This window comes from Eretmochelys imbricata, chromosome 16 (genome assembly GCF_965152235.1).
Source record: "Eretmochelys imbricata isolate rEreImb1 chromosome 16, rEreImb1.hap1, whole genome shotgun sequence".
Taxonomy (NCBI): Eukaryota; Metazoa; Chordata; order Testudines; family Cheloniidae; genus Eretmochelys; species Eretmochelys imbricata.
In genome coordinates this window covers 16,313,847-16,334,837 of record NC_135587.1, presented here as the reverse complement: position 1 = coordinate 16,334,837, position 20,991 = coordinate 16,313,847, and the positions used below count along the sequence as shown (strand labels likewise).

Sequence of the window (20,991 nt, the reverse complement as noted above, 5' to 3'; positions counted from 1 at the left end):
GTCTCTCAACAGGAGGTGCCATCTAGTTCGAATGAATAAACCCAAGGGTCTGCCACAATCCACTAACAAATCTGTGGCTGCTCAGGACTCCAGTTCGTGCTATGCTGCCATTCAGAACTTCACGACAAAACAGGGATGGAACCCAGATCCTCCTCTACCAAAAGCAAAAGGAGAATCTCCATTAGCTGCTAGCAATATAGGGCCTATGGCACACAGCTGAGCAGTTCTGGCTCCATCCACAAGAGGGTAGTGAGGTACATCAACATCTTATTCATGATGCTAGTTAACTGATGCCATGCATGTTTCCCTTGCATTGCCCCCAGAAGCACACCAGGCTTGGGCACAGGCAGATGAGGGCCCTTCATTTGAGAACGGTGCTCTTGGGCAGCAAATCATTACAAGGGGAACGCAGCCAATCTGAACTGTCCTGAAGGGACCACCAGCTACTAGACCACTCAGGGCTTTCAGTCATAAAGATCCTGGATATTGCACAAGTAGCTAGATTGAGACAATCCCAGGTCGGAAAGACATTTGAAACGGAGGACTTGTCTACATGGGGTAATTTACCAGCACTGCTACACTGGTATAATTCCTGCTGGGCACACTCTTTATATGGAATAAGAATGATCTTTTTTTGGTTTAGCTTAGGTCACTTCCAAACAGTTATTCTGGTAGAGTAATGCTAGTAAACTTCCCCATGTAGACAAGCCCCGAGACAGAGACTCCACCTTTAACTTGTGGTCTACGTATCTTGAATTCATCCGGATGCATCTATGTCCCATAGTGAAGGCTGAACAGTCGATTGGCGCCAGCACCGGGGGCAGAACTGTGCCCTGGGCAGGATGGCAGAACAGCACCAAGACGTTCTCACCAGTGTTTGCTAGGGCGGGAGGGAGGGGAGAGAGAAATAGCCTCCACATACATCAAGCAGTGCCCCTAGCACCAGGGGTGTATTCCACCAAAGGTCTAGTTTTTAAATGTCACTTTAAAGGGCCAGATTTTCCCAACTAGCTGAGCTCCTCTCCCCACACGCGCACAAAGGGCCAAACTCTTTTGCCAACCTGGCCCTTTGGTGCCACGGGCCATCGCACGCAGCTGCAGTCCCACACCCAGCCTAGTGCAGCTGCTTGGCTTTAAACCAGAGCTACTCTCGCTGAGGGCCCAGCCCCCTAGGAACAGGGGTGATTCGTGAGAGTCCAGGCAGGAGAGATGGCTGATGATCTGGTGGATCCGGACACCCCTTCATTATCAGACGTTGCCAACAAGCTCCCTGGAAAGGGCTTCCCAAGGAGGCCAGGTACCTTGGAGAGGGAGGGTTTGAGCAGCTCTGGGAGCTTCTAGGGGAAGAAAGATGACAAAGGGCCAATTTCCACCAACATCGCGGGCAAATGGGGCACCCCCTCTTCTCTAGATCAGGCTGGTTACATTTGCTGCTGGGCCAAGGAGGCCCCCCAGGGACTATTACACACATGCACATATTCCAGGGCACTCATTTCCCTTACAGGCCCCAAACAAGTCCATCTGCTCCCAAGACAGGGCGCTGCAGATGGTGCGCATTTAAGATGCTGAAGCCCCTGCTGCTGCCTCAGCCGGGGATAGCACGCTCCCGGGTCGAGTTACCAGCACACGCTCCCTCCGACCCGGCTTAATGGATGGGGGGGAGGGAAGTTAGAGACTTGGCAGCAGCTTAGGGTGCAGCTTCCTTGCTGCTTGTGGACGCTGGAAGAGGGGGAGGAGGGTTGGTTTGTGCAATACCCAATAATGGAGGTGACATTTTAACTGGGAAGTTGGGAGCCGAGCTCAGTGCAGAGAGGAGGGATTTTTCCCTAGGTGCCACATCACTCAAGAGCGCCCTCTGGTGGATGGTTGGAAGAGGTGAGAGGCGGCTGAGTCTCCAAACAGAGTGACTGGGACACACCCACAAGGGGCTGTGCAAGAGGGGATACGGGAAATGCCCCAGCAGAAGCAATGGCTCATTCAGGCTTGTCTCCAGCACTGGCTAGTACCAGATGCTTCAAAATACCATAAAATAAAATAACCCATCCCCCCCACACACGGCACTGCACGAGGCAGGAAGCTTCTCCCTGTCTCCCGCTCGTGACCAGCTTACGAGAAGTAGTGATTTGAGAGCCCTAAAATGCTACCTGAGCCCGTATAATTGCAGGGGATATCGCTAGCTCCTCTAAGTCTTCTTCAGCTTATTTGCCTCCAAAATGTCCTTCAGCAACAAGATACGCGGGCTGACAATTGCTACTGTGCCCAGGAGTCAGTTTAAGTATTCCCCGCTCACAGCTGGCCAGGTGGAAGCACTGCTGAAAAGGATCTGGGCTCCGAGTGGATCACACATTGAAATGAGGCAACGATGTGGTGCAACTGTGAAAAAAAACTAAGCTCATTCTGGGGTCTATCAAGAGGAGTGTCAAGTGTAAGGCACGGGAGGTAATTGTCCCACTCTACTCAGCACTGGCGAGGCCTCCACTGGAGTACGGGGTCCAATTCCGGGCCCCCGCTGTAGGAAGGATGTGGACAATTGGAGCGATTCCAAAGGAGAGCAACACAAACGATAAAAAGTTTTTAAAACCTGACCTATGAAGAAAGGTTACAAAAACTGGGCGCGCTTAGTCTTGAGAAACGAAGACTGAGGGGGGGCCCGGTCACAGACATCAAGTGCGTTAAGGGTTGTCATGAAAAAGACGGGGATCAATAGTTCTTGCAGGCCGCTGCAGGTAGGACAAAAGTAACTGGCTTAATCTGCAGCGAGGGAGATTTAAGTTAGAAAGTTTTTCCTAATATCTAACCATAAAGGTAGGTTTACTTGGTCCTGCCTCAGTGCAGGTCCCTTCCAGCCCTACACATCTAGGATCCTAGGATGCTTTTCAGAATCCCTTTGCTTCTCTGTGGACCCTGGAGGTCTGATACCCCATCTGACTCTCCCAGGCTACATCATCACCTGGAGAACTCCAACATGCATCCAGCTTGGAAGCGCAGAAGTTTTATAATGGTAACTATGGAGGAGCAGCCTCCAACCCACTCTGTCTCCAGGCCTCTTCTCGCTGTACGTTGCATGAACACTTTCCACAGAGGCTCTAACCTGGCCAACGACAAGTGGTGATAGTGTACGCAGGTTTAGAGACTTGTGGATTTTAGCAAGGAGGCAGGGCAGGGGGTGTACCCCATTTGTGCAATGTTTCCCCTGTTGCAATTCACCATCAGGGGTTTGTTAGGGTTATGGAGGACAAGCAACTCCTAGCTGAAAGGAAAATGGAAACTGACCAGCCCTATGAGAAAGCTCCAGCTCGTTTTCCATAGGAAATAAAGTGACATCCCTCATTTGCTTTCTATGGGCCGCTTCTCTCGCTGAGCTGCACCCGTCCTGTGGTCTCTGTCTGCCTCTAGCGGGGAATCTCTGCATGTAACCTCCCGCTCTGTGGGTCAGTCAGCTAGCTACACCTGACTACTGCCTTTCAATGCAGATTGCTAGCCCCCTCTAGCGCTAAATGCTGGCCAAAAAACTTTCTGATCTGGTATCAACATCTCTGCCCCCTCTCTACAGAACAATCCAGCCAAGGGGAACCAGCTCCATGCCTCTGAGATCACTCCAGCAATCCGTGTTTGCAGATGGATGAGAGAGAGAGATTGTTTTTTTAAAACGCCTTCCCCCTGGATCCGAACCAGGGTACCCAGGTTCCTCAGGCTTCTCCTACTGCTGAGGACTAACAGATCAGCCACAGCCCTGACTGAAGCCAGGGGCTTTGCAACACAGAGCTCAATGGGACAGCAAACCCATGCACAATAAAAAATAATGCTTAGCACCTTTCATCAGGCAATCTCAGAGTGCAGTACAATGGATGTCAGTGTCATTAACCCCATTCTACAGTTGGGGAAACTGAGGCACAGAGCAGGAAGTGACTTGCCCACAGCTACACAGCAGATCAGTGGCAGAGCCAGGAACAGGTCTCCTGGGTCCCAGTCCTGTGATCTGTCCACTAGGCCACTCTTTGGGTCAAAACAAACCTTTGGGCTCCCTACTAACCCACTACTGGAGTTCCCCAAGAACGCAACTGTGCTCTCACACCTGTAGAGCGCAGAGCGTGCGTTAACCCTCCATTTCTGAGCCTCACCCCAGCACCACAGGTTCCTTGACCAGCAGGGGGAGGGGGATGAGCAGTTCTCCCCCTCCCCCTCTGGCCCAGCACGCCACACTCAGCACCAAAACCGGGGATTGCTTCCCCAGGGGGCCTCCCACAGCCACAACGGCCCCAGTGCTGCAGCTGGAACAACACCGCTCATTTCCCTCCCCCATCACCACCACCCTTTAAAATAAAACTCCTCCTGATCCAGAATTTGTGCTGTCAGTTGTCTGGCGAGGCCCAGGGAGCCAGGATTCTTCACCCCCTTCCATGCAAACACAAGTTTTTTAAGTTTCTAACCAGAGCTGGGGGAAAATCAGAATTGCCATCCCGGTGGAAAGCCTGTTATTTCCAGGGTTGTTTTAGACCTAAAGGAGGATGAAAGGTTGAAATATCAACAAAGGGATGAAATTGCCATGAGGCACCATGGCACCTCGGGCAGCCACAGATTGAGCTGACTCAAAACATGTCAGTTCCATTCAATAAGCCAGGACATTTGATCCGTTTTTTGTTGTTGTTTTTTTAAAGGAAAGTTCCCCAGCCAGTGCTAACTCTAACGGAAGTTGCAGGAGAGCTTCCAGCCAAGAGCCCGAAAGCAGGGACTTGCTCTGTGATAGTCAGCAAATCATATTTATGTGCCTCAGTTTCCCCATCTATAAAGTGGTGGGGGTGGGGGAACTCCTATCTACCAGCCTCGCATTCCTAGGCACCCAAAGCCCAGTCCCGCTGCCAGACAATGGCCTGCCCTTCCTTTACCTTCCCAGTGGCTCCGTGGGAAACAAACTGGGCTCCCTCCTTCTGGGCAATTTCCACCTGCTTCCGTGCGATGCAAGGCCTAGCCAGCGAGGTGCCCAGGAGATACCTGTCCTCATACAGGGCATTGGCTTGAACCGCCAGCCAGATGAACTCCTCCACGAACTCCCTGCTGACATCTTCAATGTAAACCTGCACAAGAAAGAGAGAGCCCCAAGCAATGAGGGTGGCCCAGGGCTCCTGCTGGGATAGGGTGCTGCTGGGGGGTGAAGATCCATTTATTCGATAGATGAAACATCCCCTAGGGGCTGGAACCCTGCTCCAACCACCTGTGTTTGAGGTCTTCCATAAACTGCACCTATAGATCTGACTAACTTCCCAGAGACAAAGGGCCAAATCTATCCCCGGAGAAGCGTTATGGATTTCAGTGGAGGATTAAACCAGCCCGGTGTCACCAATGACTCATATAAGCATCTCCCCTTTTCCAGGTGCGGGTGAAAGGTTCTGGATCAACAACTGTAGAAACCACAGCCCCTTTTCTAGTCCTAGAACAGATACATCACGGCAGTAGCACATGGCTCCCTGGGCTACCTCCCTCTGCTGGGAGATGGTCTGAGACCACCAAACAGGTGGGAATGACTCTAAGTCCTGGTCTGGATGTGAACCAATGACACAGACAGAAAGGCTTTGTAGCTGGTCAGCCATCCCTTGAACCCGCCAGCCCTGAAATGACTGCTCCTCGTTTGTAAGGACACGAAGAAAGGTTTGAGAGGGAAAATAAACCACAAATGCTGTGGAGGAGCAGAAGAAGAAAAAGAAAAGGGATAGAGGGAAAAGAGGGAAGTGAGAAACGGAGAAGAAATATCGAAATTTGGCTGTAGAGAGGATTATAAAGGATTAAGGAAACAAGAGAGACACATCGAGTTACAGATGTGGCTATGTGTAACGTCTCTTTGCATCTAGGATTTATTGGTGGTTTGGCCATTTATAGAGGGAAATCTCCGAAAACGCTTCTGACCTTGGGCAAAGAGGAGGGAGGACACCCCGCCAACCCCATCCAGAGTCTGGAGATGCCCCCAAAATTCTGAAAAGCCAGCAGATATGCAGCTCTCATTGGCCCAGTGGCAAAGCCCTGTACTTATGGAGCTGAAGCAGCCAGAACTCTGGTCCTAACTCCTCAGGTGTGTGTATAATTTACATAGCACACCTGTCCGTGAGCTGCAGGGATGGCATGATGACAGAACTGAGAACAGAGCTACGCCCGCAAGAGGCAATAGGGTTTGTGTTACCTTTCTGGCTCCCAGAGCTAGCGCCTTCTTTCTCGCCTCTTCAAAGTTCTCATTTTGCCCAATGTTGGCCTGGAAGTAAAAATGAGAAAGAGATTGAGCAGCTTGGCTCCAGCCAGGATGGCAACCCCTAGCCCATCAGCTTGGCCCCACCGGGCTCCTACTGACAAGTCTCAAGTACTCCAAGGCATGAAGGAACACACAGTCATTTGGCTTCTTGCCGTAAGAGGATGGGGGAGGAATCCTCTTAGGGACAGAAGGCTCCAGGCTGTGGCGATTCATCTGAGCCAGAGGTTAGAACACAGATCGACCCAGCCTTTCAAGCTGTGCTTTCCCTGGTCATTCCTAGCAAGCTGTACTGGAGGGGAGACCAGGCCCCCCAGAGGTGCCACAAGATGAGCCCTGGAGGCTGCCCTACTCGGGAGACCCCTAGGTCACCAGGCGCCCAGTGCGGAACATAAGAACAGCCATACTGGGCCAGACCAAAGGTCCATCAGGCCCAGTATGTTGTCCTCTGACAGTGGCCAATGCCAGGTGCCTCAAAGGGAATGAACAGACAGGTTATCATCAAGCGATCCATACCCTGTCACCTAATCCCAGCTTCTGGCAAACAGCAAACAGCCTGGCTAATAGCCATTGATGGACCTATCCTCCATGAATCTATCTAGCTCCCTTTTGAACCCCGTTATAGTATTTGCCTTCACAACACCCTCTGGCAAGGAGTTCCAGAGGTTGACAGTGCGTTGTGTGAAAAAATACTTTCTTCTGTTGTTTTAAACCTGCTACCTCTTAATTTCCTTTGGTGGCCCCTTGTTCTTGTATTATGAGAAGGAGTAAATAACACTTCCTTATTTACTTTCTCTACAACACTCATGATTTTATAGACCTCAATCATATACCCCCTTAGTCGCCTCTTTCCCAAGCTGCAAAATCCCAGGCTCATTAATCTCTCTCATACGGAAGCCGTTCCATACTCCTAATCATTTTTGTTGCCCTTTTCCAAAACTTTTCCAATTCCAATAGATCTTTTTTTAGATGGGATGACCACATCTGCAGGCAGTATTCAAGATGTGGGCGTACCATGGATTTATATAGAGGCAATATGATATTTTCTGTCTTATTGTTTATCCCTTTCTTAATGATTCCTAACATTGTTTGCTTTTTTGACTGCCGCTGCACATTGAGTGGATGTTTTCAGAGAACTATCCACAATGACTCCAAGATCTCTTTCTTGAGTGGTAACAGCTCATTTAGACCCCATCATTGTATATGTATTGTTAGGATTATGTTTTCCATAATCACTAAGCGTCACTAAGACTGTCTGGATTGAGTCGCTTGCATGGCAGGAAAAGCCAACGCACTGTCATGGAGATTTCAGTCCCCTCTACTAGACCGGTCCCAGCAGGACCATTTACGGCTGCACTATTGAATCTTGCTCATCACCCAGCGTTAACAATGCTCATTTCTATTGACACTGACCAACACCCCCAGCCTAGGTGCAGCCACATCACCTCTCTAGCGCCCCTCTGCTCCTGCCCCTCAGCCACCAGGTGTACCCAACAGCAACCCCCAGCCCAGAGTTAGAGTGGCATGGGACCCCCTTGCCTGCTGACTTCGTACCTGTGCCCCTGGCTCATGGACAGCTGCTCTTTACCTCTCCGGTGCACTAGGGGGAATCTGTTTGTTTGCAGTCACTGTTGTACCTGCTCCATAGACTCAGATCCCCTTTTGACAAAGGCCTCCTTCCTGGCCATCTAAAGGAGACAAAGCCCTTGGCTAAGTCCCTTCACCTTGGGGACACTGGGAGTCTAGCCATCCACCCCCAGCCGGGCAGAGTCTCTGCTCAGTAAGGCTGGCATGGCAGGTCTCACTCCAACACTGCAAAGCTGATGTCCAGGCTTCTCAGTGGTCCCATTTTATTCAATTGGGAACAATGGCTCGAGAGGGGCCATGTCCCACTTGGCCACCGAATGTGCCAGCTGAGCAGAACCTCCCAGGTCACTGACCCGGGAACGGGAACGTACTAGACAGTCAATATTTAACCAGCTACGGCAGCAGGGTTACAGCTGCTGCCTTGGCTCCTGCATGCAGAGATTAACGCAATAGGAAGAGCACTGTGTGTTTCCCCATATTATTGGAGCTAGGACCCCACTGCCACCTTCACCCTGCCTCCACCCCACTAACCCTCTCACGCCCCAGGAGGGGCTATCGCTGGGTGGGAAGCAGCGTTTTTCTGTCGGGGAAATTCCAAGATACTGAAATGTTTTCTATTCCACAACGGAATGAAATTTTAAAAAAAAGAAAGAAAGAAAAGAAAATGGAAATTTCCCTGCAAAAACAAAATTTTGAAAACTATTCATTGCGGGTCGACGGAAGCCGTCTGGTCCCATTTCGACTGTTTAAACCTGTGGTTCTCAAACGTTTGTACTGGTGACCCCTTTCACACAGCAAGCCTCTGAGTGTGACCCCCCCTTATAAATTAAAAACACTTCTTTATATATTTGACACCATTATAAATGCTGGATGCAAAGCAGGGTTTGGGGTGCAGGCTGACAGCTCACGACCCCCGTATAATAACCTTGTGATCCCCTGAGGGGTCCCGACCCCCAGTTTGAGAACCTCTGGTTTAAAAGATGTTTGATTAAAAAAAAAGGGAATTTCAGTCTGAAAAATTGTTTCGAAATGAAAAGTCAAAACATTCCATCCCCCAATGGCCAAACCGCTCCACTTCCTTTTTTCCTGAGCAAAATTTCATCAGCATCTTCTAAGGTTTCCATTTTGATGAAAATGGGGTTTTCACTGAAACAACATTTCAGACCCGCTCTAGCTGGTTCCCCCTCACCACAATCGCCTTGACCCCCTGACACCTGACAGGCCCCAGGCAGGGAAGCGGGGCCCTCTGAATCACATTCACTCCCGGGACACTTTGGACAGAGAAAAGAGCAGAGGGTTGTTTTTTTTAAATAAGATCACGATTCTGTCACTCCAGGAGCCCAAGGCCCTGCAAGCGCGTCACCTCCCGGCTGCTGCGGTTAGACCCGGCACCATCGGGGCAGATGCTCACAGCAGCCCTGGAGCTGGCAAAAAGGCTATTTTCTGACCGCTCCCGCCGTTTAGCGGAACACGGAAAACCCCACCCCAGGGGGGCCCAGCCACTGTTTTTTAGAGTCTGTCGCTTTTCTAGAGCCTGCAAGAGATGGGCTAGAGAGTGTCAGGAAAAGATGGGGGCGGCGGGGGGCAGCAGAGAGAGGACGCATGAGGTAACATGAGCTCCTCACCAGATAAGCGATGACATCATAGCCTTGCTCCTTCAGCCACACCAGGATGCAGGAGGTGTCCAGGCCACCGCTGTAGGCAAGAACCACTGTGCCCTTGGACTGAGACATCGTGTCTGAGGAAAGCAGGGAGACCCATTCATATACTTGCCGCTGTGAGGGACTCACCTGTGCTCCACCGCAGACAAGGCCTCAGCCCCTCAGCCCAGCACAGAAGGGAGCTTGTCTAGTTAACCCTGAGGCCACTATTGTTATTCCCATTTTACACAGAGGGGAAACGGAGGCACCAAGCAGGGCTGTGACTAACCCCAAGGTAATCCAGCCAGTAAGTAGCAGAGCTGAATCTAGGAACCCAGGAGTCCTGGTTCCATGCGCTGTTCTCTAGGCTGCTCTCTCCCAGAGCTGTGATTCCAATTCTGGGATTTGCCCACTAATTAAAAACCACAGACTCTTTGACTAGAAACCCTCATTCAGAGCCAGAGCACCACTTTGCCTGGGAAGGGAGACAACAGTATCAGTCAGAGACAGGTTTCAGAGTAACAGCCGTGTTAGTCTGTATTCGCAAAAAGAAAAGGAGTACTTGTGGCACCTTAGAGACTAACCAATTTATTTGAGCATGAGCTTTCGTGAGCTATAGCTCACTTCATCGGATGCATACCGTGGAAACTGCAGCAGACTTTATATATACACAGAGAATATGAAACAATACCTCCTCCCACCCCACTGTCCTGCTGGTAATAGCTTATCTAAAGTAATCATCAGGTTAGGCCATTTCCAGCACAAATCCAGGTTTTCTCACCCTCCACCCCCCCACACAAATTCACTCTCCTGCTGGTGATAGCCCATCCAAAGTGACAACTCTTTACACAATGTGCATGATAATCAAGTTAGGCCATTTCCTGCACAAATCCAGGTTCTCTCACTCCCTCACCCCCCTCCAAAAACCCACCCCAATCTTCAGCCCTCTGCTGGGGTCGCATACAACAGCCTGGTTTATTTCTCAAGTAGGAGGGCAGAGTGAGCCTGCCAGGGGCACAGGAGACATTCATCCAGCAGCAGACAGGGGACCCAGGGGATGAAACATATTTAGATTTTCAAAGAGCTTTCAATGAGTCCTTCAGAAGAGATCTGGGGAATGACTAACCAGCCTGTGAGGAGCAAAGTCCCCTTGCAGATTAAACACTCCTTAAATGGCAGAGACCAATGGGGTGCAGCGAGCTAGAGTCTCTGTGGGCAACAGAAATGTTAATGGAAGGGTATGTGCTGGGAAGAGGGCTCTATGATATAGCCAAACCTCCCATGAACCTAGGTAAGTGCTGCAATGAACCTGGTATGTGCACCACTGCCCCCCACTGGATAAAATCAGAACTGTCCACCAGTGTCAAAGGCCTCACACTGCTAGTGGAGATTCTCCCGGAGCTCAAGTGGAGGTTGTCCCTGGTGTTGCCATAAAGCTGAACATGGCAGCACAGTAATACCTGTGAGGTCCCAGGTAGCTGTGGACTTGTTAGCGCTTGGTGCAGACTCACTCCAGTTTAAATACTGCTCTGCGTCCTTTGGCCTTAGCTTGCTGGTTTATGGTGATCACGTTTTATTCACTTGAAAGTGGCTGCAAAGCAAGTTTCAAACTCCACCGAGGCTGAGATGCACAGAAAGCCAATTTTAAACAAGCCAGCAAGTGAGCCAGCCACATTTCTGAGCAGCTCTCCCCCCCAGCTAGGACCATGCATGCCACTTAAACTAGTACAGCATGGAGTCCAATGACAGGATGGTATAACTAACCTCCCTGAAGGGTGCTCAGCAAGTCACTGAGTTACATAACGTAACCGGGTTTTCATTACCCAGACAGTGGATTAACTTTTGCCCTTTATTTGCTGCCACTTTCTCAAGCCGGGCAAGTTACATAAGTGCCAACACACATTGCAACTGCACTGCTCCAACACAAAGCAGGATTTACACTGGATGCAGTACGGCATTCAGCTGCACAGGTACAAACCCCACCCTGCTTCAGTGCAGAAAGCCCATCTCCAGGGAGTTGCACAATGTCATGACCTCCATGGAGGTCAGATGATGCAAATTTCTCTAATGTCCCCAGGGCCTTAGATCCTAGCTGACAGGCTCCGGGGGATGGGGTGGGGGGGGGCGTTCCTTCACCACTGTTTTTTCCATTCCTAACTAAAGCATTTCTCCTGATCAGTCTGATGGTTGGGTAGCTGCACAGAAGCAGAGAGATCACCGAGAGTCCCACGACTCCACCTAGCTACCTGGTTTACATGAAAATTGCAGCCAGGCACAGAGACCACAAAAGAAACAAGAAATGCAAAAAGCAGCTTGGCCCATTACCTTTCTTTGATGGACGAGCAGAAATCCTTCCTCAAGCAGTCAGCAAATGTCCTGAAAAAGAGGTAAGCAAATGAGACCAATATATCCAACTGTACATGAAAAGGCCACAAGGAAGAACAATTGAGATGAAATCCTAATCATGACCAGGCACGCCAGCTGCCTGCTCGGAGACATGGCAGGGCTAAAGCAGATCTGAACATTTTGCATTGGCAGGATGGTACATGACCCTGATCTCACACGTGGCAGTCAGGATTGGAGGATCTGCACCACTAGGACAGAATGTTGATCCTGCTTCCCCCAGCAGCCGTCACCCTTCATGACTCCATGCACCCAGCCAAGTGTGAAATGCTGCGGGTAGAGGACTGGGTGGGGGGAGAAGGACAGGACACATGCCTGTGGTGGCAGCGTAAACAGAATCCACAGAGACATTCCCAAGCATTGTCTTCCTATTACTTACACACACACAAACACACCACAATTCCAAAGAGGGAAATACTCCAAATAGGGAAAGGTTTCAGAGTAACAGCCGTGTTAGTCTGTATTCGCAAAAAGAAAAGGAGTACTTGTGGCACCTTAGAAACTAACCAATTTATTTGAGCATGAGCTTTCGTGAGCTACAGCTCACTTCATCGGATGCATACTGTGGAAAGTGTAGAAGATCTTTTTATATACACACAAAGCATGAAAAAATACCTCCTCCCACCCCACTGTCCTGCTGGTAATAGCTTATCTAAAGTGATCATCAAGTTGGGCCATTGTGAAGAGAGTGGTCACTTTGGATGGGCTATTACCAGCAGGAGAGTGAGTTTGTGGGGGGTGGGGGTGGAGGATGAGAAAACCTGGATTTGTGCTGGAAATGGCCCAACTTGATGATCACTTTAGATAAGCTATTACCAGCAGGACAGTGGGGTGGGAGGAGGTATTGTTTCATGATCTCTGTGTGTATATAATGTCTGCTGCAGTTTCCACGGTATGCATCCGATGAAGTGAGCTGTAGCTCACGAAAGCTCATGCTCAAATAAATTGGTTAGTCTCTAAGGTGTCACAAGTACTCCTTTTCTTTTTCCAAATAGGGAAACTGAGGCAGGGGCTGAGAGGGGCAGGGACTTGACCAAGGGGACCTGGGCCTCATTTATACTGGGAAAAAGCACCATGTTAGAAAACTTGCACAATGCTAGCCACCATTTGTCCACACAAAGGACAAGCTGTATTTAAAAACATGCTAGCTTGTCCTAGTAGATCCCAGGATTAACTACCAACCTGCTGACAGGAAGTCCCTAATTCCACAATGACCGGTGTGAAAGTAGAATGAATTATATTGAAATTATAATTCATTAAAGAAATGCTACTTGAAGGGTTTGTTGAAATATAGTTGTCAGGAAGAGAAACATTAAGGAGTGTGAGACAATGGGTCCTCAAACTAATTAACTTAGAGCTCCTACTGAGCTAGGAGATTGGTAAAGGTTAGTATGCAAATAAAATATGTATGTATATTTGTCAGTTTCTGCTTTCTTTTGTCTCTTATGTTAAATTGGCTTTGGCTTAGCTGTATAAATAAGTTATCTTGAGCTTCAGAGAGGGGCTCACATCTGGGTGCATTAGCAAAGCGCTTTGCTAATAAACAGAGTGGTCTGACAAATTATGTGAGTCCTGAATCTGACTTTGACACGGGGCAGCAGGGGGCACGCTGGGTGTGGTGATTGGGATAAACCGGCAGAGTGTGGAAGGGAAGCCAAGTGCTACTTCGGGGGCTGTCGGAAAATGGCACTCTTTAGAGGAATGCGTCTACCCTTAGAGCTTGGTTTGATTCCCAGCTCAAGGAGACATACTCCCTGCTAGCTGTCAGCGAGCTAGTGCGCTAACATCAGAATGCAGCCGCGGCGGTGTGAGCAGCGGGACAGGCTAGCTGCCCCCGAGCGTGCACCCATCCGAGCCCCTAGGCACGTACTTGGCCCGTCCCACTGCTCGCTCTGCCACGGCTACATTCTGATTTTAGTGCGCGGAGAGCTAGCACAAGTGCATCTCATTGGGCCGGGAATCACACTCAAGCACAGACATCCCAAGGACTTACTCGTCTGGAGCATGACTGCCATGGAACCCCCTGGTTCTGGCGCGCCTCACCTGAGCTCAGGGGAACGAAAGCCAGTGCACACGCATGCTAGCCGACCCTTTCCCAGAGTCTCTTAGCAGCAGAGCTGGTGGAAATGCTCATTAAACAATGTTCATGCTGGTGACAAACCATCCGCCGATTTCCACAAGGTGACCCGCTACTCTCAAACCTACGTCCTCTGGTGTAAAGTCCAATTCTGCCTTAGCAGACAGTCTGGGTTCAGCCCAAGGCTGCTGACCTCACTGTCAATTAGTGTGCTGTCGAGGCTTGGTGCTCTGACAGGAACAGGTCAGGCACACAACGGGGCCGGGAACCTGCCACTGCCTGCAGGCCCTGCTGCCAATGCCCGGAATCAGCATTTCATTCATGATTCCCTGCAGTGACTTGGATGAGCGGGGCGTGTGCGCGCTGGTTCAGGCTCAACAGGAAATTGCCCAGCCCTGTCTGAGTGCCCGAAATGTGGACAATCCCAGTGCAAAGTCACTTTCACTTCTGCCTAGAGGCAAGGGGTCAAATGTATTGCTGAGGTAAAGTCAACAGAGCTCCATTAAAGCCCATGGGGCCTTGCCACTCTGTACCCGTAGTGAGTCTGGCTCAGTGCTGTTAGTTTCTAAATAAAAAACAGGCAGATTTAGTAACCAGTACATCCCACATGCCCAGCAATGACTCAGCTTCCCCGAACCTTCCCTTCAGCCCTTCCTGATTTCATCATTAGCCAGCCACTCCCAGAGCAGGTGGGGCAGGCTGGGATTAAGAGGGAAATTTTCAGAAGAACCTAAAACACCAGCTGGTATCTCACGGAGCATTTTCAGAGAAATATTTTATTTCACAGTAATTCTGGGTGTACCCTCTGTCCCTTTTGATGAGACAGGACGTTTACACCAGGGCAGGAGTTTTGTTTCTTAATGGACTAGGTCAACAATGATGATAATCTCCATGCAGACAATGTTTCTCTGTCATACAATAGCCCCTTGTGTCCTTTGAGTGAATTTAGTGCTGGGAAAAAGTGCCCTGGAGAATACAGCCCTGCCTTTATCCACAGAAAAGGGACGGGACCCAGAACAACCACTGCTAGGAATGACGAGGGAGTTTAGCCTCTGTGGTCCAGTCTTTGCTTTCTATTCTGAAATTGCCAGTTAGTACCAGCTGTGGTGTTTATGAGGCTGATGAACATATGCTGGCTAGCAGATATATCTCATATTAATAATATGTATTTGCCACACCATAGACACATTAGTATGCATTAAGCACAAATAATACGGCTGTATAGCCTAAATTGGCCTATACCTTGACTATAATCCTGTGCTCTTATGCTAAGTATCCCATAACACCTTGCATTAGCTGAAGTAAGCTTTGGCATAAGCAGATAGGGAACTTGTCAAAATCAAGACACATTTGTTCTGTCTCTTAGTATAAGCTAGGGAAATACCTTCACAGACCAGTACCTGAAACCTTAGTTTCCGAAACAAAGTTAAGGAAGAAAGAGAACAAGTTAGGGAACTGGGACATATGGGTTGGATTTTTGTGACGTGTAAAGGGATGCATAACTCATATAAACTATCATATAAATACCACCAGCTGTAATGTGTCACTTTGGGAGCATACCTCCTGCATAAAGTGAATGTAACACTGCCGGGCACTTGTCTTATAAGATCTGACCTGAGACACCCATGCCCCCACAAAGTACACCCCCAAACTCAGTCAACACAGGCCACTAATCAGCCATCAGGATGTTTATTTGGCCACTACTGACTTATTCTAGATTTAAACAGAGGACGCAGAGATGCATACACTATTACCAGCAACCTGAGCCATCCAGGTCCTGTCAGAAGGGACAGCAGTATAACGAACAGCTCTGCCAGCCAAAGGACAATACCTGGCTCAGGTCATTGTCACTGGAAACTAAACTGACACCACCAGCTCACTGTGTCACAGACAAAGGAGCCAGCCAATTGAAACAGTGTTTAGTGAATACTGATGTGCGGGGGTATGAATTGGCAAACTATCGGTTTAAAACACCAGCACCCATTAACAGTCCCCTGAGCCTTCATTAACTTCCTCTTATTGACCCATCTTGGAGACTAAATGCCACCAAGCCCAGGATATTACCAAATATATGCCTGTCACTGACCACAGTCCTCTGGTCTCCACCCGGATCTCTACTGGGGAACATGCCAGCATTGAAATGGATAAGGCTCCTGCTTATTGAAAGAGCAGAAAACTCGTAAATTTCAATTCCACCATCGCCAGGAGAGAGCTGTCAGGATGAGCAACGGGGAGAGGGATAGTCACATGTTTGCCGTCTCAACAAACCCCGCTTCCTGGGGTGTGAGGATAAGGGTCTCCCCTTTATCCTCATCCTCTGGGATGCTCACACTTGTTGCAGTCTCTGTTGAGAGAGATGATTTTACTATCAAAGGACCATTTTCCAACAGAACACATCTGTGAGATGGAGGGGCCAGATTCTGGGGCCTTCAAACTCAAGTGCCTCTTTCAAAAGTTTGCCTGTTCCTGGTGTGACTTCCCTACTAATAGTCACACAATCTTTTCCACTGCAGCCCACTGTAACCTCCCAGACAATGATCTCAGCGTCAGAATAAACAGGTGGAGCAGGCAAGCCCCTAAGTAATAACAGTACTTAGTTCTTTGCATCACCTCCGACATTTACACATCAGAATAAATTCACAACTATCCCTGTGAGGTAGTGTGATGCTCTGTACCTCAGGGGGACCCACGATGCACTGAGCATGGTCGTTACAGTAATGTTATAGTAATTGTTACAGTAATGTTATATTAAGGTTATAGGTTATAATTTCATTTATATAGTTATGAGGCTGAAAATGTATCCTCATGGCTTAAAGTAAGCCCATGCAAAAACTCTCCAAGAACAGAGAGGCAGTTCACACCTCGTCAGGGCATGGATGGGACAAACCCAGCCCAGCCTCACAGGAACAATGGACACTGGCTTAGGCAGCAACAAAAGAATCTGTTAAACGCTCGAGGGAGTCACCCCCTTCCTTTGGGCAGTTTGGGACTGCAATGAGGTAATGCTCACCTGACTCTGAAGGGGCAGGGGGGCAAAGCCAAGAGGAAAGAAAGGACATGATAAAAGGGAGAGACATTTTGCCATGCTCTCTCTCTTCCACCTACATCTTCAGACACCACCACCATCAAGCAACTGAACCACTGATCAAAGGAGAGAGCCTGGCTGAAGAGCCAGCCTGTGATGAAAATCATCGAAGTTTGTAAGGACAGTGAAAGTGTTAAGATCAGCTTAGAATGCATTTTGCTTTTATTTCATGTGACTAAATCTGACTAGTTATGCTTTGACTTATAATCACTTAAATCTACCTTTATAGTTAATAAATCTGTTTGTTTATTCTACCTGAAGCAGTGCATTTGGTTTGCAGTGTGTCAGAAACTCCCCTTGGTATAACAAGCCTGCTACATATCAATTTCTTTGTTTAATTGACAAACTTATATAAGCTTGCAGGGACCAATGAGCATAACTGGACACTGCAAGATGGAAGTTCCGAGGGTTGTTTCTGGGATCGGAGATATTGGCTACTGTCATTCTGGGAGCAGCTTACATACCAGAGGCTGTGCGTGAACAGCCCAGAGTGGGGGTTCTCACAGCAGAGCAGGGTAAGGTTGGCTCCCAGAGTCGAGGATTGGAGTGGCTTAGCTGGTCACTGGTCCAGACAACACCAGAGGGGAACGTTACAGGTAGATACTATTATCCCCAATGGACAGGGAGACCAAGCCAGAGAAATGAAGGTCAGAATACTGTGGGTGCTGGGCTCTTAATAACCAAGCCATGAGGTTTTGAAAACCTGGCCCGCAGGGACTTGCAAAGACAAACCAGAGAGAGGATGCGTGTGTTAGAGTTGGGATGAGAACCCAGGAGTTCTGGGTCCCACCTTGGTGTTCATAGGCTGCATAAGTCACTGCGAGAAACACAGGGATGATTTTCAAGCACCCGTCCTCCTCAATGAAGGGTGAGGGAAATGCAGGGCATTGGGGAGATTTGGAGCAGGGTTGTTCTCTACGCAGTCTGGATCACCTCAGGTTCCTGCAAGGAGGCAGTGACTCAAAGCTTCTTGCACCTGGGGATCATGCCAAGAAAGGCTGAGCCTGGCCAGGAAGGGAGAGGTATTTCCTGCATTTGACGGAGGGTGTCAGGTGAGGTCAAATAGCTGTTGATTTCAACAACCAGCCCTGGGCAAAGGCAGATGTGAGTTTGCCTTCCAGACACACCTGCCCACCCCGCACTACGCCAGGCTAACTGCTCTTGGCACGGAGAGTAAGGAGGGAGGGGAGAGGCGGGGTGGGTGGTGGAAATTCCCTATTAGAAAGAACCATCCTTTCCTAGTGTTATTATTTGTGTTGTGGCAGCATTCTATGCACCCATCACAGGACTGCTTTGCACTAGGTGCTGTACAAACACAGAACAAAGAGGCAGCCCCTGCCCCAGAGAAATTACAGTTTAAGGCCACATCTATACCAGGAATAAGGTTTGTGTTTTAACCCACTAGCTAGTCTCTGGGGTTGACCTGGACCAATGATCACAAGCTAACCCTACAACTATCCCATCATCTCCACTAGGGGTGGAAAATCCTGATGCCATTGAAGTCAAGGGCCACAATTGCACCCTAGGATTTTAACACCTTAAAAAGAAAGCCCCCCCCCCCCCCACACACACACACTGGTTTCCCAGGGAAGACAAGGCAGCTTACTGGCACACAGCGCCTAGCACAATGGGGCCCTGACTCACGACTGGAGCTCCTAGGTGCTGCAGCAAAACAGAATAAGAGGCGTCACTGTTGCCGGGGCTGGGGACAGTGCTATTCCAGGGCCACAAGCCATCGACTGGGGAGACGACGGAAGCTGGGTTTGTTAGGACCGTTTCTACAGAGGCCTGGGGCACGTGCATTCCTGACCCTGCCTCAGCCAGCCAAAGCACTCTGCCAGATCTCCCTCTTCTCCCCACTTCATTTCTAGGCAGTTTTCGCTCCTCTGAAATGTTGTCCCAGGTCAGTGGGGAGGGACTGTCCCTCCCCAGCCCCGGATCCCGCAGCTCAACCCCCAGGACCTGGCAGAGACCCAGGCCCAACGACAAGGTGAGAAGCTGCTAAATGAGCAGGGCTGGCCCAAGCCGAGTTACTGGAGTCTGACTATTTAATTCACTGCCTGCCACTGTGTCCATTTCAGGAGGAAATGGACAGAGCAGCAGCCAGGCAGGGCAGGGTGGGGGGGGGGTGGGGGGGCTGTGCTGGGGAGTCAGCGCCAGGGATGGAGGGAGCAGGGTGTTGCTACCTGATGAGCAAGGGGGCCCCCTTCACCAGAACCTGCCCCCCACATTGCTTCAACACCATGGCAACTCCCCCCAGCCTCCCAGCACTGGTCCCCAGCTCCCACCAGCCTCCCGCGGCTGGTCCCCATGGATCTCCACCCTGCAGCATCCCTCCGGTGATCCCTCTAGCCTCCCTCCCACCACTGATCCTCCCCACCAGCCTCCCCACACTGGTCCCCATGGATCTCCACCCCGATCCCCCTAGCCTCCCTCCCCCTGGCCTCTTCCCACTGGTCCCCACTGACCCTCACTCCCCCACAGCTGTGCCCAGCTCCCACCAGCCTCCCCCAGGGATCTCCACCCCCCAGCATCCCTCCAGTGATCCCTCTAGTCTCCTTCCCCCCACTGACCCTCCCCCCATCAGCCTCCCCCCACTGGTCCCCACCGATCTCCACCCCCCAGCATCCATCCGCGGATCCCTCTAGCCTCCCTCCCCCCAGTGACCCTCCCTGCCAGCCTCCCCTGCACTGGTCCCCACTTGACCCTCACTCCCCCCACTGATCCCCAAAGATCTCCACCCCGATCCCCTAGCCTCCCTCCCCCCCATCCCCACTGGTCCCCACTCCCCCCCAGCCTCTCCCCACTGGTCCCCAGCTCCCGCCAGCCTCCCCCCCACGGATCTCCACCCCCAGCATCCTTCCAGTGATCCCTCTAGCTTCCCTTCCCACACTGGTCCCCATGGATCTCCACCCCCCAGCACCCCTCCGCTAATCCCTCTGGCCTCCCCCCCACACACTAGTCCCCACAGATCTCCACCCCTGATCCCTCTAGCCTCCCTCCCCTCACGGATCTCCACCCCCAGCTTCCCTCCGCTGATCCGGTGCCAGCGAATTACCCCGTCAGGCGCCGCCGGCTCCGCTCCGAGCTCCGGACGCGGGGAGGCGATCAGGCGATGGGGGCACCGGGCAAAAGCGCCGCCGGGGCATCCCTGTTATGAAGCGCGGCGGGGCGGGGCCAGGAGGGGGCGTCTCCCTGCCGTGGGTGGCACCCGGGGGGGAGCGACTCCCCTTCCCGCAGGTGGGCCGGGGCCGGGGCCGCCCGCCTGCGCCCCGCGGGGAGGCACCGGGACCCGGCCGGCGCGGAAAGCCCCGGTGCCCCCGGATCGACCAGCCACCCGCGCCCCCGGCCCGCTGGCGGCAGAGCCCAGGCACGAACCGGACCGAGAGCCCTCTGGCAGGAGCCCCCCCCCAGCCCCAGCGGCACAAAGCCCCGGCGAGCAAAGCCAGGCCCCCGCCCCGCGCTCCGGCTCGGAGAAAGGGGCCAAGCCGTCCCCCTCCTTTCGGAAGCTGGGCCGCAGGGCACGGGCGAAGGGCAGCACGGAGACTGTGCCCGCTGCCAAGCCCTGCTCACGCCTGGCCGGCTCAGCGCTCCAGCCGCCGGGCAGGGGCGCACGAGGAAGACCGCTCAGCACATGGGCAGCAGCTGCCCGGCCTCAGTTCTCAAACTGGTGAAGGTGACAGATTCCTACCAAAGACCAACTCCTTTGCTTGAAGGCTGATCTGTTTGCTCTGGGATCCAAAGGTCAGGGGCTATTATTACTGGGCCTATTTTGGGACCCTTCTACCCGGGGTGACCGCGGCTTATTCCCCTGAACAGAACCGCCTCCGGTACCTTGTGCTCCTCCGCTGGCCTTGTAGCCACCCCTTGTCTCTCATCTGGTGATGGCTGGCTCTGGGGGCAGCTCCTACCTTATGTCCGGGGACAGCACCACAGGGTCCGGATTCCCGACTGAGGGCATAAT

At 51.2% G+C, this 20,991-nt stretch overlaps 1 protein-coding gene across 1 annotated transcript in view; it reads right to left on the bottom strand.

The window, feature by feature from the left end:
• Positions 1–20,156, bottom strand: part of ASS1 (argininosuccinate synthase 1) — a 79,221-nt gene extending 59,065 nt beyond the window's left edge. Inside the window, exons 1-5 of the mRNA XM_077835874.1 lie at positions 20,086–20,156; positions 11,788–11,838; positions 9,448–9,560; positions 6,173–6,241; positions 4,887–5,075 (exon numbers count right to left, since the gene is read on the bottom strand). Coding sequence (XP_077692000.1) covers positions 4,887–5,075; positions 6,173–6,241; positions 9,448–9,555 — 366 coding nt within the window. The 5' untranslated portion in view covers positions 9,556–9,560; positions 11,788–11,838; positions 20,086–20,156. The remainder of the gene's footprint in view (positions 1–4,886; positions 5,076–6,172; positions 6,242–9,447; positions 9,561–11,787; positions 11,839–20,085) is intronic.
• Positions 20,157–20,991: the final 835 nt, after the last annotated feature.